The 17558-nt window shown below is 43.5% G+C and overlaps 1 protein-coding gene across 2 annotated transcripts in view; it reads left to right on the forward strand.

Annotated features, from left to right (window-relative positions):
* The window catches only part of TMC7 (transmembrane channel like 7), a 41342-nt gene that overhangs the window by 19713 nt on the left and 4071 nt on the right, over positions 1-17558 (forward strand). For both annotated transcript variants that reach the window (XM_012736055.3, XM_075995138.1), the window contains exons 7-15: positions 2901-3046; positions 5547-5694; positions 6840-7013; positions 8306-8463; positions 10527-10647; positions 10920-11017; positions 12669-12855; positions 14823-14953; positions 17122-17277. In XM_012736055.3, the coding sequence (XP_012591509.1) occupies positions 2901-3046; positions 5547-5694; positions 6840-7013; positions 8306-8463; positions 10527-10647; positions 10920-11017; positions 12669-12855; positions 14823-14953; positions 17122-17277 (1319 nt within the window). The remainder of the gene's footprint in view (positions 1-2900; positions 3047-5546; positions 5695-6839; positions 7014-8305; positions 8464-10526; positions 10648-10919; positions 11018-12668; positions 12856-14822; positions 14954-17121; positions 17278-17558) is intronic.

Raw genomic sequence — 17558 nt, forward strand, 5'->3', positions numbered from 1 at the left:
GAAACATGCTTTGTCACTTCCAGCCATTGGCCTTTTCCCAGTCCTTGCCATCTTCATACTGACCTGCAGCGAAATATTTATAGAGTTCCCCCACAGAACAAAGTTGCAGTGAAAATGAACCTGGATAGAATTTATCTAATTGCTCTGATCCTGAAAAATCTCAACATTTTGGGGTGCTAGACTACATGGTTGAAAGCTGTCTCCACTCCTCAGAAATTACACACAGAAACACGCATAATGCACAGACTCACACGTACACACGTACACCATTTACACAGGCATATGCAGATTCCCTGAAATCCCTTAAAAGTCTGTGAGTCCCAGGTTAACACCCCATGCTCTAAAATGGAATTAATTTCAGTGGTCTTCTAGTAGTTCTGAAAGGTTTTTTATCATCATCTTAAAAAATGATTTTGTGGGTATGTTTCAATTTTTTCATCCCACTTTTTTCAGCAAGTAAGATTGCGGCTATGAAAGATGGCCGTCTCTGCCTTCTAGAACAGGGTTTCTCAACCTTGACACTATTGATATTTGGGGTCAGATAATTCTGTGTTGTGGGGGCTGTCCTGTGCTTGTGGGATGTCAGGCAGCATCCCTACTCTGTACCCACTAGATGCCAGTGGCACACCCCCTGCCGGTTGTGACAACCAAAAATGTTTCCAGACATTGCCACATGCTCCCTGGAGGACGGAATCGCCCCTAGTTGAGAACCACTGCTGTAGATATTTATGAAATACAGATAATAGAAGTATCTTTCTGAAAGTGACTGATATTAAAATGCCATGTCATTGAGCTTCCACTTTTCTGAATAATAGGTAGAAAGCCCTGAACTTGTCCATGGCGTTTGATTTGGAAAGAGTGCATTTACATCTCTGAGCTCATGTTTTCTGCAAAAAAAAAAAATTCAGAGGGATTGTTGGGTAGGTGTTCAAGTGTCCACTCTGCAAATGAGAAAATGAAAGCTATGCAAATATACACTATGCAAATGATAAAAATGGAAGCTATGGAAATGTCGACTATTCAAATGAGAAAAGAAATTCAGTGACTCACCCAAGGTCACGCTGCTACTCAAAACTGGAATCAGATCCCAGAGCTGCTGCTAGCCTCCTTTCTTTAGATTACATCCTACAAGAGAAGTTTTTGTTTGTGAATCTTCGCACATCATGACCTCCTTCCTCATAAGAAGGATTTTATAGGGGACTTACTTGTACTTGATCATAAATATTCCATAAAGTAAGCATGACGTAAAACAGCCCTGTCCAAAAGAACTTTCTGCGACGTTCTGAAGAATGTTGTGGATCTGTGCTGTATAATGCAAAAGGCCACTAATTCCCGAGCATTTGAAATGTGGCGGATATGGCTGAGAAGCTGACTTTTAATTTAATTTTATTGTTATTAATTTAAATTGAAATAGACCCATGTGAAAGAGGGCCAGAGAGATGAAACAGGGACTTATCTTTTTAAAACAATTGAGCCAAACTCATTATCAAACTGGGGGACTTATTTTCCACGCCCAGTGGCCCTTTGTCCCGCAATGTTCCATTATTTTGAGGGAAGGATGGGTGATAACTCTGATACCGACCTGGGGCAATATAAACAGGTTTCATCTTGTTGGACAAGTTTTTATGGCCTGTGTCCAGATTTTAGGGGAGTTAAAGAGAATATGTAGTCTTGTGTTTCTATTTTTTCTTCTCTATTAAACAATTTACTTAATTACTCAAATAAGATAAGAATACATGGCTGTCATGCAAAATATAGAATTCATTAGAGTGAAATGTGAACATGCCCTTCCCCAGAGGTCAGCAAACCCCTGACACCGTGGTTCACAGCCCACCAGACCTTTCTCTATGGGCTCACGTGGTCTTGCTTAATATTGCATGATAAGGGTTTTTCAAGGTCTAGCTAGTCCCCTACTGATGGGCATTCCGGTTACTTCCATTTCCTCCCTTTATAAACAATGCCATAGGGCACATCTGTGTATCACTGAGACACTGTTTCTGCTCCCTACCTCTGTTCTCTTCTTCACTCTTCCGGACTTTTCCTGCTGTCCAAGGAGATGTCCAAGCATTCCCCACCATAAGAAGTCAGAGATTTTTCTCTGCTAGTTTTCACAAAGGGCACCTTTGTATTGTTTTTAATTACAGCCGTATTGAGATATAATTCACATACATACCATACAATTCACCCCTTTAAAATGTACAATATAATGGTTTTTAGGATATTCAGAGTGGTGCAGCAATCCCCACAGTGGATTTTAGAACCTTTTCATCGCCTCTGAAAGAAACCCCGTATTGTTTAGCTGTTACTTCCTGGTCTCCCTAACCAGCACTAAGCACCTGTTAATCTACTTTCTGTCTCTAAAAGGCCTGTTTATTTTATTTTATTTATTCATTTATTTATTTATTTATTTAAAACAGGCTCTTACTCTCTCTTAGGCTGGTCTCGAACTCCTGACCTGAAGCGATCCTCCCATCTAAGCCTCCCAGAGTGCTAGTATTACAGGCGTGAGCCTGTACCGACCTGTAATGGGATGTTTTCCCACGTGTTGCTATCTTCTTTAATTTTTTTCCACAATGTTTTATAGCTTTCAGGGTATAAGATTTGTACTTCTTCTGTTAAATTCACTCCTAAGTGTTTTATTCTTTTTGATGCTATGGCACATGGAATTTTGTTCTTAATTTCAGTTGTTAGTTGTGCATTTTCAGTGCTAAGGTTTCACAGTGCTTTATTTCCCAAACAATAACAGAGTACCCTGTATACCTCTGGTGCTAGTCCAGTCTCTGGGGATTTGGGGATGAAATGAGGACACTGGAATATCAGTTCCTTGAGGCAGAGACTACCCTTCTGGTGTCCTGCAGTGAGCTGAGAAGTCTGACCTCATGCCCTTGGCTTTGTTTCAGGGTTTCTTGGAGGGGACCAGCCTCTTTTATGGACATTACACCATTGACGGGGTGAAATTTCAGAACTTCACCTATGATCTTCCCCTGGCTTACTTGTTAAGCACGATTGCCTACCTGGCCCTGAGCCTTCTTTGGATAGTGAAAAGGTAAAGCTTTATCTTGTTTTCTCTGAATTGCCCTTGAGGGCTGGAGTCCGTGAGCTCTGAGCTCTGGGGACCTTTGCCCAGAGGACAGTGGAGTCCAAGGGTGGGCTTTGTGGGGAAAGGTTTCTGAGTATGTTGTCAGCTGAGGACACCTGGAGGAAATGGAAGTCAGGATTTGGGAGCTGGAGTGGCAGCCTGGAGTTCTTCACTCGGTCATTATTGAACACCTCTGGCAGTCCTACCAGCACCTGCACACGCCCTGTCTTTGCTTTGGTGTGTATGTTAACTGGGTCTCTATTGGGTTGTAGGTGGCAGAAATCCAACTCTGGTGAACTGGGGCAAGGGGGCATTGAGTGGCTCAGAGAAACAAGGAAGGGAGGAAACTCAAATTACGCTAAGGGCAAGGATGGAGCTATGGCTTAGGAACAATATTGAATGCAAAGGCTCCCTTGTCTTTGATTCTTTTATATAGTGGCAGCTACCTTCAGTGGTGGGAAATAGGGCATCCTATAGTTCCCATCCATTTGGAGGGGCCATCTTTAAGGCAAAGAATGTGAAAATATCTTTTGTAAATTATAAAACAAACCAACAAGTCCATATGAACACATTGCTGGAGGCTGCCAGGGCCTTGGAAGGGTCCCTGAAGAATGAATAAGGTTTCTTAGCTGAACAGTGAGGATGCTTTGATCTCGCTCAAGCTCAACAGCCTCATGTCCTCGACCGCTTCCTGAGGAAGGTGGCGGAGGGAAGGCTGGGTGTGCTGTGACGAGGGAAAGGCCTGCCCTGGCCCCGCAATGAGGGAGTGCCCCAGAGTGGCAAAGAGCATGGGCTTTGGAGTTCAGAGACCAAGGCTTGAATGTCACTTTACCTTTTTGAGCCTCATTTTCCTCACCTGTGAAATGTACACACCTGGAAGGGTTAACGGGAGGATTAACAGAAACAAGGCATGTGAAGACCTTAGCACTGTGCCTAGCACCTTGTAGACATTTATAACATTTAAATCATCATCCTCATCAAATTAGCACCACCAGCTCTGCCACCTAAATCTCTGGATCTAGGGAAATAATATTCCCTTCTTTGGATCTTAGCTTCCTTATCCGTAAAACAGGTTTGGTCTAAATCAGAGATTTTCAGCTGGGCACGGTGGCTCGTGCCTATAATGCCAGCACTTTGGGAGGCTGAGGCAGGAGGATCACTAGAGATCAAGAGTTCGAGACCCTCCATCTTTACAAAAAAATTAAAAATTAGCTGGGTGTGTGGTGCACGCCTGGTGTCTCAGCTACTTAGGAGGCTGAGGCAGGAGGATAGCTTGAGCCCAGGAGTTTGAGGCTGCAGTGAGCTGTGATCACATCACTGCACTTCAGCCTCGATCTCAAAAATAAATCAATAAATCAGAGGTTTTCAACTGGGATGGACCACCATGAGCTTTATAAAATGGCTTATTTCTGGACCCCACAAGAGACCTACTGAATTGAAAGTCTCTGAGTACAAGACCATTTTGGTAATCTGCATTTTGGGAAAACACCCCAGGTGGTTCTGATTTAAAATCTTTGTTGTGACCTTCTGGCCAAATGACTGATCACAATAATTCTTTCCGATTCTGTTGTCTCCACTCCTCACTAGCAAATCCTAAAAATACAGTGTTTCATCTACAGAGGACTGTGTGTGGCATTTGGTGTTTTTTTATCAAGTGCCAGGGTGTTTTTTCCATGAAAGCATTTGAATGAATAAAAATTATGAAATGTGCAACAGAGTTGTACTTGGCCTAAACAGGTGCTCACTAAATATTCATTTAATTTACTATCTAAGTCATCTATTCATTCGTGTATCCATCAGTGGCATGTTGGCCATAGTACAGCCTAGGCATTCTGTATATAAAGACGGCAAGACAGCCAGGGTACCTGCCCTCAAGGAATTTAAAATGTAGTCAGAGTAAGGGGCTACAAACAGTAAACAGATAAATAAGATAATTTCAGATTAGGGTCATTGATGTGAAGGAAATAAAAAGAACTGCCTTGAAGGGGGGTGGTTTGCAACTTTCAATGGGGAGGTAGAAATCGTAGAGGAGATATTTGAGCTGAAACCTGAAGGATGGAAGGAAACCAGCCACGGGGAGAGTCAGGACAAGATCCATCCCTGGGGTGCGAACCAGCAAGTGCAAAGGCCCTGAGGCAGGGATTTGTGTGTTTATGGGAAGGAAGGAGAAGCCAGTGTAGTTACTGGGAGCAGAGATAGCAGAGCTGGTGTATACGGGATCTCTAGACTGTATTAAGGGGTTTGGATTTTATTCCAGCTGTGATAGACACTATTACATGAATGAAAGGAAATGATTTTCCACAGTGAAGATATGTGGTTAGCTGCCACGTGTATGTAGAATAATCCAACTCGACCATGGGCTGACCATGCAGCCAAGCCTGACTTTTAAAATTTTAGACAAAGCCAATTCATGGGCCTCTATTTTGCTGTTGTTCTTATAAGAAGGATGATTGTGTTTTGGGGTCAGGTCGGTGGAGGGGTTCAAAATCAACCTGATTCGGAGTGAGGAGCACTTCCAGAGTTACTGCAACAAGATCTTTGCGGGCTGGGACTTCTGCATCACCAACCGCAGCACGGCCGATCTGAAGCACAGCAGCTTGCGGTACGAGCTCCGGGTAAGGGCCGCTGGGTTTTCCCTGGGCAGAGTCCCCACGCACAAGATCCCGTCTTGGGAGGCTGAGTTTGTAGCTTGCAGGGTATCTAGGGTGGGGGCCGGGCTGTCCCTGGTGCTTAGCAAGTTTCCCCTGTGTAGTTTTCAAGAGTTTTTTGCAGCCAGCAACTTACTGGGGTTGTTCACCTTGAACCCAAGCAGGGGAGCTGGTGAACTGGGGCTGGGAAGGGAGGTGCGGACACACAGTGGCTGGGAAGAGATCGTGCCCCCCCGCCCACCAACCATCTAGGGGACTAAGGAAAGAATGTTATGATGATAGGGTGGAGTGAAGAGTATATGAAGAAGTGTAAGAAAATTTCCAAATTAATAAGGAGAGAAGGAGTAATGAATAGCATCTGCATTCAACCGATCAAAGAAAAGAAGGAGGCTGAGGCAGGAGGATTGCTTGAGCCCAGGAATTCAAAGACCAGCCTGAGCAAGAGCAAGACTCCATCTCTATTAAAAATAGAAAAACTAGCTGGACATTGTGGTATGCCTATAGTCCCAGCTACTTGGGAGGCTGAGGCAGTAGGATCACTTTGAGCCTAGGAGATTGAGGTTGCTGTGAGCTATGATGACACCACTGCACTCTAGCCCAGGGAACAGAGCAAGACCCTGTCTCAAAAAAAAAAAAAAAGAAAGAAAGAAAAGAAAAGGAGGAGGAGCCATGTAAATCAAAAACTGAATAAAGGAGGAAAGAATAAAATCAAATGTATTATTTCTTACATGAAATATGAACAGATTAAATTTTCCCCTTAAAATCAGAGACTACCATATTGAGTTAAAAGAAAAATTAACAACACCCACCTATTTGCTGTTTTTAAAAAAGACTCATACTATATATAGGTAATACCATGAATATATTACAGTTCTGTTTTCACATTTATTGCAAAGCCCAACTGCAGACTCAAATAGGAGGTTCTGCCTTGTTTTAGGCCGTTAGTAGACATAAAAACGGGTTGGGCTTAGTCTGGGAAGGTATCTCAGGGGAGATGAATATTTAAGGGAAGTTTTAAAGACAGGACGGGATGGGTATAATGAACCAGAGATTCCATTCCTGAATATTCCTTCATGCCCAGCACTCACAGATGAGTCTTCTTTGGTCCTCAGGCAGATCTGGAGGAAGAAAGAATACGGCAGAAAATAGCAGAAAGGACCTCAGAAGAAACGATTCGCATTTACTCTTTGAGGCTGTTTCTGAACTGTATCGTGCTGGCTGTTTTGGTGGCATGCTTTTATGCCATCTATATAGCAACTATCTTCTCGCAAGAACACATGAAAAAAGTGAGTACCCCACGAGAGTCCATTGAACTTGTACCTGGTTGGACATTAGGCTAAGTGCATTGCAAACCTGTGCAGTCAATACCAACATCATTTCTGTTTTATGTATGGGGATATAAGTTTGGCTAATATGACCAAGAACTGAAAATCAGAGGTGATCAATTTCCACTTTTAAGAGAGATTTTAAAAAGCCTCTAAAATAGAGTATTGGAGATACCTACTGCTCCTGGAATTCACAACATTCAAATCTAGTCTGGATTGCCTGGGTTTTATCCCGGACACCTCTACTTACTAGCCGGGGCCTCAGTTAACTTAAAATAGCAGTGGTTTTGAAAATCCAAGTTGGTCTAGTGGCTCTGCTTCGTGAAATCAGCCATTAGGGGCCCAGATTCCAGCCATCTGGTGGCTCTGCTATCTGCAGGGGTGGCACTCTTCTATGTGGTACAGGATAGCTCCCCATCAGTCTCCATTCTAGCTAACGGGAAGGAGGTGAAGGGGCCGGGGAGAGCACATCTCTTCCCTTGAAGGGCATGACCTGGAGGTCGCACTTAAACTCATATCCCCTGTGGCCAAAATTTAGCCACACGGCTGGCTGTACCTACCTACAAGGAAGGCCAGGACATTTCCTTTGTTTTCTTTTTTAAGAGACAGGGGTCTCACTCACTCTATTACCCAGGCTGGAGTGCAGTGGCATGATCATAGCTCACTGCAGCCTCTAACTCCTGGGCTCAAGCCATCCTCCCACCTCAACCTTCGGAGTAGCTGGGATTACACGTGCATGCCACCACACCCAGCACTGCCACACCAGGCTGATTATTTAAATTTTTTGTAGAGACGAGGTCTCACTATGTCACCCAGGCTGGTCTCCAGTTCCCAAGCAGTCCTCCTGCCTTGGCCTCCCCAAGTGCTGGGCAGACTGTTTACCTTTTATTCTGGGTAGCTATATATGTGGCTAAATAATCTGTTACTATGAAATAAGGAGAGAATGGCTATTCCAAATCCATCAGTACTACTTCCTTGAAAAGACTTTAAACTGCCCATTTATGCAGACTATATGAATTTTTTTGTATGTTACCTTAATAAATCCAATAAAGCTCATTTTTCTTCCAGCATGGTATCATAACTCTGTTTGAACACCTAAGGAAGGAGATGGCTTATGTTTACAGGCCATGTTGAATGACGAGTATGTTTTGTTCACTTGCCAAACATGTGTAGTTGAGTTCTTTTCAGTTTAATTCGTGTTGCAATTTATTGTACTCCTGACCAGTAAGTTTGTTTTTTCTTAATCTTCCTAGGAGATTGACAAGATGGTTTTTGGAGAGAACCTTTTGATATTGTACCTACCTTCTATTGTGATCACACTGGCCAATTTTATCACCCCAATGATTTTTGCCAAGATCATCCACTATGAGGATTATTCCCCAGGCTTTGAGATCCGGCTGACAATCCTTAGGTAATGCCTAACTCGAGGGTGGCCGCCACGCCAAGCAGACCACCGTTTGTCCACTCCCTTGCCCGTGGCAGACATTACTAATCAATTGTGGCACATGTTGCCGCTGAGCCAAGAATCCTCCTCAACCTGTGGCCAGCCCCCTTGAACAAATCAGAGTTTATACATGCAGTGAAATCTCTTTGACTTGGGAGTTTGCTCATCAGTATTATATTTTTTGGTCCATGTATTAGAACACTGATAGCTGAGGACACAGGCTGGGGCCCCAGGAGGAGGTGTTGCTCTGAACCTGTCGTGAATGACAGGAACAAGGCAGAGTCCAGGGCACTAACGCAAATGAATGAAGAGGACCAGAGGGGACTGTGTGGAACTTGAGAGTTTTCACTCTGCTTCTCAAATGGCTGAGTTTACATTTGCATCTTATTTTTTCATTTTTTTTATTTTGGAAATTTTCAAGCAGAATGAATAGTATAACAAACTTCCATGTGCCCATCACTTAGCATCAGCCATTCCCAACATTCTGCTAATCTTGTTTCATCTACCCCCTCCACTTTTGCTGGATTGTTTTAAGCAAATCTCAGGCAAGAAGTCATTTCACCTGTAAATACTTCAGTATATCTCTATGTGATGAGGATCATTTTTTATTTTTAATTTTTATGTAATTTTTTTTTTTTTTTTTGAGACAGAGTCTCACTCTGTTGCCCGGGCTAGGGTGCTGTGGCATCAGCCTAGCTCACAGCAACCTCAAACTCCTGGAATCAAGCAATCCTCCTGCCTCAGCCTCCTGAGTAGCTGAGACTTTAGGTGCATACCAGCATGCCTGGCTAATTTTTTCTATTTTTAGGAGAGACGAGATCTTGCTCTTACTCAGGCTGGTCTGGAACTCCAGACCTCAAGCTATCCCACTGCCTTAGCCTCCCAGAGTGCTAGGATTACAGGCGTGAGCCACTACACCTGGCCCTTTTTAAAAAAAATATAACCATGATCACATCTACTAAAAGTGAGTCAGTCTCCCTGGTGGGATTGCAGATGGCTTTCTGTGGTTTATTTGTTCAAATCAGGATCCAAACTGGGTCCACCTGCTGTATTTGGTTGTTATGTCACTTAAGTCCCTTTTATTCTTGCAAGAATGTCCCCTCCCCGTTTGTTATGCTATTGGTTTGTGAGAGAAACTGTGTCATTTGTCCTGTAGGATGTCTCCTATTCTGGATTTAGTTCCCTGTTTTCTTGGGGTGTGTTTTTATGGACTGTGTTTCCGTACCCATAGTTGCTGTAAACTACTGTGCAGATTCCGTTTCTATGAGCTTCCATGTCAGTTTTTAGTTGTGGAAACCTCATCAACGGTGTGATGTCCTTCCTGTCGTGTCCCATCTGGAGGTCACAGCAGGTGGTGCAGGCTTAGTAATGAGAGGGAGCAGATGGTTGAGAGTTAAGCTTTTCCCCTTTTTTTTAATGTTTCTATTTAATGTCATTTTTTATGATAAGCCAAACAATAGAAAAACAGCTTTAGGAAAAAAAAAAAACAGCCTCAACTTGCCCTCTCTGCCCGCCTCCCTTGAATCCATGGGAACAGCCAGCGTGCGTTCTCCGCACGGTTCCCGATGTCCGTGCCAACGTGCGCACGTGTTTAGTTTTCTTCTAAAAATAGCATCATGTCTACGTGATACTCTGCGTATTCTTTTTCTCACTTCTCAGTATATCAGCTGTCCCCCAAAGCTGATACATAAAAGATTCGATTCGTTGTTTTTAGGAATGAGTAATGTCCTGTGGTGTCACTACACCACCATGGCATTAGGAGCTCCTAGTTTTCTGATCTTTCTTAAAAATGGCAGTAAGATATATATAACATATGTTTAACCATTTTAAGTGTACAATTCAGTGGCATTCAGTGGTACAAGGATCACTACCATCGTCTCCAGCGCTTTTTCATCAAACTCTGAACCCACTTGTGTGGGTTTGATTTTAAGACAGGCAGCTTCTGCATTCCCCAGCCCCAGTTCCTAGGGGCCAGCCTGCTCTGAGGCCTCCTGTTCCCATCCTCTGTCCCCTCTCTTTTCCCCCTGAAGGTGTGTCTTTATGCGGCTGGCCACCATCTGTGTGCTGGTGTTCACGCTGGGGTCTAAGATTACGTCCTGTGATAACGGCACGGAGTGTGAACTCTGCGGCTACAACCAGAAACTCTACCCGGTGAGCTGAGGGGCTGTGGCTGTCTGGCTGGGCAGGTCATTCTGGAGGACAGGGTCACGGTCAAGAGAACAGCTATGCCTGAAGCAGACTCGGGCACCATGCCAGGCACTTTAAAGGGCTTGGAAACTAGAGTCTGGCCTGCAGCTCAGAGGCACGTCAGCTGATGCCCGGAGCAGCGGGATCTGGAGATGGAAAGGGAATTGCAAGGCGACTGGGAGCTTTCTCTGCCTCAGGTAGGGTGTCTCAGTTTCCCGCGCTCTCTTTGGTTGCAGTGCTGGGAGACCCAAGTTGGGCAGGAAATGTACAAACTGATGATCTTCGACTTCATCATCATCTTGGCTGTGACGCTCTTTGTGGATTTTCCCAGAAAGTAAGTGTGGGGGGTGCCTCTTTGATACTCCTACCCTCTCCCACACAAAACCGGAGACTCCTCTTGCAGCTGCTCCCCAGAAAGTGCTGGATGACTCCACAGCCCTGGAAACCACCGACACCTGGTGACCTGTAGACAGCTCCAGGCTGTCAACCTCAGGGTCCATTAGTTGCCTGTCTAAAGGTGGCAGAGAGAGGGGAAATAGCCCCACATTCCAGGAGGCTGTGCTGGGGATGACCTTCCGCCATCAGCACTGGGCACTGTCATAGTAGACCCTCCAGGTGGCAGTAGACACCACGACTCCCTGATCTGGGTTCAAGCTCCCTCCCTGCACCCTGCTGGTCATGTGACCTGGGGCAAGTTATTGAAGCTCTGTGCCTGTTTCCTCCTCACCTGTAGAATGGGGATAGTAGCAGAATGCACCTCACAACCTTGCTGTGAGGATAAATGAGACAGTGAATGCAGATAAAAGCACCTAGAACACTCCATAGGGCAGAGCCAAAAACACACCCATTGTCACCCTCCTGAGTGGTCACTTCTGCTGTCATTCCTTGCATCTCCTTGAGTCTTATGTGAAACTCTGTCCACATAGCCACTGTTTCCCCCACGCACAGACATATAATCCGGGCAGAGCACAGGCCAGTGAGTCCTTAAAAATAAACATTAAAAAACTGTTCTTTTAAAAAATTGTACAAATATGATATGAATATGTACTTATTTTAAAATTAAAAATATTTAGAATACAAATAAATACAGAAGTCTGGAGAACAGTGGGTGTTCTCATTTCTGACCGTATCCCCTAATTCCTCAATGCCATGCTACTCCGTGGGTAGATCCACAGTCCTTAAAAATAAAAACCCATTTACATAAGTACATGTGTAAGCAAATGCAGCCCTATTGCAAGCGTTCTTCCTCTCCCTGCATGGGATCAAGAGCGCATTCACACCAGTTTGTGGCTTACTTTTTCTTTTTCCCCCTCTACAAACAACATATCATGAATAACTTTCATGTCAGGACACAGGGATCTTCTTCCTGCATTTTAAAGACTGAATAATGTTTCACTGTATCCATGGCTTATTGTGTTTTACCAACCCAGCCCCTGCTGATGGGTATTCAGGTTGCCGCTAGCATAATATTTTTGCTAATCCATGGCAATGGGGCAGTGAACAACTGTGCGTGTTCGTCTTGGGGCCCCTGGTCCTGGGATTCTGTAGGAAGCTTCTGGGACTCTGGGAGGTGGCACTGCTAGGTGGTAGGCTCCCTCATAAGCCACGTTCTAGGTGGATGCACGGTACTTTTTGTGCTAAGCAGCAAGCCAGGGTGCCAGGGTACAGAGGCGTCCCTTGTCATGCATTCTCCCCACAACCCTGCGAAGCGGACTGTATTACAATCCTGCCCTCCACGTTCCCAATGAGAAAAATGGGGCTCAGAGAAGTTGAGGAACCTGTATTGATTTGGGCGCTGAGTTGTGGATCTGAGACTTGGACTCTTAATGATTCCAGAGCTCGCTATAGTCTGCCTCTGTAAGACATGTGGCTAACCGGCTTCCATGAGCAATGCGCATGGAAATGGCCCTGGTTTTGTGGATGTGGTTCTGTGGCCGTGGCAGACACTGGCAGCCCAGGTAAGGAATTGTCTGGTTTGCTTCCAGGCTGCTAGTGACCTACTGTTCCTCGTGGAAGCTGATTAAGTGCTGGGGGCAGCAGGAGTTTGCCATCCCTGACAATGTGCTGGGCATTGTTTATGGGCAAACCATTTGCTGGATCGGAGCCTTTTTCTCACCCCTTCTTCCTGCCATTGCAACCTTGAAGTTCATTATCATCTTTTACGTGAAAGAGGTAAGGACACGCCGGGGCGGGGGCGTAGCCTGGACCATTCTCCACCTTCCAAGGCTCTTAAGTGTCTGGAGCCCACCCCACATCCCGTGAGACGTGTCAAAATTGTGTCCCTCGTTTAAAATGTATTTTTATTCTGGAAAAAGACTCTTAATGGATTTTCCCCATTTTTATAATTTTGAGAGTTTTGTTAAGAATTGTTTCGATCCTGTGATACAAACTTTTGTATGTAATTGTCTAATAGTTAACTTGCAGTGACATTTAACGAAATGTTTATTAATTTCTATTTTGTAATTTTCTGTTCGGATTTTGCAGCCAATGCATTTATTTTCAGGTCTCAGTGATTTGTGTAGGCCCTCGAACAGCTCACAGTCCCTGGACATTGTGCCAGAACTAAGTGCTTAATGGGTGACGTGGCCTTGCAGATGACTGGCTCATCTGGGCTTACTAACCTAAGTTCTTCTTTCTTTATTATAGAGGCAATACATGCTCATTATTAAACATGTAAATAATGTAGATATGTATATGGTAATTTCTATCCCTTCTTCCAGAGGTAACCTCTGTTAACAAGCCCAACATTTATTGATTACCTATTATGCCAAGCCCTGAGAATTAAAAAGATTAAAATAATATCATGTTAATAATCATGATGGCAATAATAGCAGATAATAATAATACCATGTTCCTCCACTCTGCCCTGCTTTACATAGATTATCATACAGTGCTTACACCCACCCTGTGAAGTAGGTCCCATATTTTATAAACTAGGAAACTGAAGTTCAGAGAGGTTAAGTAACTGGTCCAAGGTCACACAGCTTATAAATAACTCCTAGGATTTGAACCCATGTTTATCTCACTCCAGAGCCTAACCTCAGTAACAGGGACTTGAATTGGACCAAACTGTCTACCTAGATGTTTTGGCCTTTGAAGAGTGTTCTGATGCTTTCACTTGGAAACTTCAATTGGCCGAAATCATCAGAGAAGAGATGGATGTAAGAAAGCTCATAGGAACTTTTTTCCCCCTTTCCAGAAAATATTGCTTAGCTTGTAGTCTCCCGGTGTTTATGAGAGTAAAGACAGCATGGGCTGAGGACATGTGTCACTGGGGCACCAGCCTCACTTGTGCCACTCACCCTGGGCCTGTCTGGCTGGCTGCCCTAAAGCAGGGTGCCGAGTGTCCCTGGTACTCAATGTCTTTTGCCCCCAAAATGTTCTGGCTTCTGCTAAATTCAGATAAGCTTGATGCCCCTACCCAGAAATACAGCTTTTTAAAATACTGAGAAATTGGATATTGTTACTATCCTCTTCTCCTCCTCCCCCCTTGATATTACCTTCACATCTTCTTTCCCACAGGGGAAGTATGTATTTTTTTTTTTAATTTTTTTGAGGCAGTATCACACTGTTGCCTGGGTGTCAGCCTAGCTCACAGCAACCTCAAACTCCTGGGCTCAAGCAGTCCCCCTGCCTCAACCTCCCAGGTAGCTGGGACTGCAGGGATCCACCACCACACCTGGCTAATTTTTTTGAAAAATTATTTGTAGAGACAGGGTCTTGTTATGTTGCCCAGGCTGGTCTTGAATTCCTGGCCTCAAGTGATCCTCCTGCCTCCTCAAAGTCCTGGGATTACAGGCCTGAGCCACTGTGCCCCCCCTGGTGTATTTTAACCTTTAACTTTAACCCAATGATCCCCACTGAGAGCTATTTAAGTTGTTTCCACTTACTCCCTGTTATTAATGACTGCAGTAGAAAACACGTGTTTTGGCCCATTTTCCCCTTCTATTTCATCAGCATGAATTCCCCAAAGTTGGAGTCCAGATTAAACATTTTTCCATTTTGATGTGCATGGCTGGACTACCCTCTAGAAAGGTTAGGCCAATTTATGTGCCGACTGTAATGCCTGAATGTGCTGATTTCGCCTCATGGAAGCTGCACTCACTGGTCTTCATTTTTTCTTTCCTTTTCTTCCTTAGTTGAGTCTTCTCTACACCTGCAGACCCTCCCCCAGGCAGTTCAGAGCGTCCAATTCTAATTTCTTCTTCCTGTTGGTATTGCTGATTGGGCTGTGTTTGGCAATAATACCTCTGACAATCAGCATGTCACGGTAAATATGACTTTGTTTTCTAGAACATTTCCTGGCTTTGTGGTGTGTTCCCCTTTTATGTTAAAGGATCCATTGCATATTTTATTGGCTTTTCCCACGCTGTTCCACCTGCAGAAGTCAATAAGTCTCTCATGGCTGGAATGTCTTGGTCCACTTCTGCAACTTGGGCTTAAAGCGTTGCCTTTGTTTTTTGGTTTTTTGTTTTTTTTTTGTTTTTTGGAGACAGGGTATTGCTCTGTTACCTGGACTAGAGTGCAATGGCATCATCATAGCTCACTGCAACCTCAAACCTCTGGGCTTAAGCGATCCTCTTGCTTCAGCCTCCCAAGTTGTTGGGACTACAAGAGTATGCCACCCCCCCCCAGCTAACTTAAAAGATATATTTTTGTGTGTGAAGACAGGGCCTTACTCTATTGCCCAGGCTAGTCTTGAACTCCTGTCCTCAAGTGATGCTCCTACCTCGGCCTCCCAAAGTGCTGGGATTGCAGGCTTGAGCCCATTAACATTTTCTTATGAGTACTTCCAAAAATGTATGATGAAAAAAAATCTAATTTTTAAAAACACATATGGGATGATACTATAATCTTGTTTGGCAACTCATTTTTTCACTTAATTTTATATTGTACCTTTTCCCATCTCCACGTACATACAAAACTCTCATTCTTTCAAAAACATTTTTAGCTTCGTTTTTTTAAAAATAAGAAATGCATTCATGTGGCACAAAATTCAAAAAGTATAAAAGACAATATGGTAAAAATTCATTTTTAAATTCTATTTCCTAACTACTTAGTTTTCTTCTGGGAGATAGCCAGCTCATATCCGTCTCTTTCTTTCTCTTTCTCTCGCAGTGGTTCTTCCTATTCTGTCATAGGAAGGGAATACTAAATTCCATTCATCTTTTTCTTTAAACAACATTTAGGTTATTTCTAGGAATTTATCTTTATCCCTAGGGCTGCAGTGGAAAATCTTAAACACAGATCTTTGTGATGTGGATTTAGGCAATTCTATTCAGGTCTTAATTTTAGTGTTTTTCCATTGTAATTTTATTTCTTTTTTTTCTCTGCTTTTTATTTGGAGAAAATTGAGATCTACAGAAAATTTGAGAAAAGTACTAACAGTGAAACTCATCTACTCTTCAACAGGATGTCCCATAGTTAGCATTTTGCTATGCAGTCGTCCCTCGGTATTCTCGGGGGATTGGTTCCAAGACACCCCACACACAAACACCAAAATCCACAGATGCTCAATTTCCTGATATAAAATGGCACAGTATTTGCATATAATTTATGCACATCCTCCTGTACGCTTTAACTCGTCTCTAGATTACTTACAATACCTAATATAATGTAAATGCTATATAAATAGTTGTTAAGACTGTATTGGTTTTTATTTGTATTTTTTATTGTTGTATTGGGTTTTCTCCATTGTTTTTTTGTTTTTTCAAATTTTTTTTTATCTGAGCTTGGTTGTACCTGCTGACGCAGAACCTACAGATATGGATGTCTGATTATTTGTTTTCCATAGATATATACCTGCCATTTGAAGTTAAGTTGTAGGAACCGTAACCTTTCATTCCTAAATACTTCAGCATGCAGCTCCTAAGAATAGGAACATTTTACTTCATGTGTATCCACGAAAACATCACACCTAAGAGAATTAATACTAAGATGTTCCTGCCATTTTCAGATTTCTCCAATTATCCCAAAATAGTCTCATAGAGCTTTATTTTAAAAATAACAATCAAGTTTCACCCATTGCTTTCATTTGTTATATCTAGTTTCTTTTAACCTTTTTCTTTTTTTATTTTTTTCTCATATTTTCTTCAATATCTTTTAACCTTTGCTTCTTTGAAGAGGCCAGGCCAGTTTCCTCACTTCTAACTTAAGAGATTGGAGAATAGAATTGCCCACATTCTGGATTTGTCTATTTTCTTACAGTGTCATTTAACTTGCTCTTCCATCCTGAATTTCCTCTAAACTGGAAGTTAGGTCTAGAGAGCTGATGAAATTTCAAGGTAAGTATTTTTGACCAGAATATTCCAGAAGGCCCAGGAGGTCAGGTGGTTCCTTGCAGGCCATTGCTAACAAAACGTTCTGGGTGTGCAGAGGTGGGATGTCCCGCCTGTGCAGCACGCCTCACTCTGAGCCTCCTGGTCCATGTCCTGGCAGCATCCCTTCCTCCAAAGCCTGTGGACCCTTCACCAACTTCAACACCACCTGGGACGTCATCCCCAAGACAGTGAGCACCTTCCCCAGCTCCCTGCAGTCCTTGGTCCACGGCATCACGTCGGAAGCCTTCGCGGTTCCTTTCTTTATGATCATCTGGTGAGTGAGAACCACCTGGACCCTGGCAAGTATTTCTCTCTGAGGCACATAGGAAATTGCCCCCCCCCCAAACTGGACAAGTCACTAAGCTTCTCTGAGCCTCATTTTCCCATCTCTAAAACGGGCATAATAATAGTCACTCTTTCAGAGGGTCATTGAGCAGATTCAGAAGGATCACACATGTAAGGCAGAGGACCAATGCCTGGCTTATAAAAACCCAGTAAACATTGCCTATTATTAACACTACTGATTATTCACAAAATTGCGTGCTCTTTGAAAAG

Source organism: Microcebus murinus, chromosome 19 (genome assembly GCF_040939455.1).
Source record: "Microcebus murinus isolate Inina chromosome 19, M.murinus_Inina_mat1.0, whole genome shotgun sequence".
NCBI lineage: Eukaryota > Metazoa > Chordata > Mammalia > Primates > Cheirogaleidae > Microcebus > Microcebus murinus.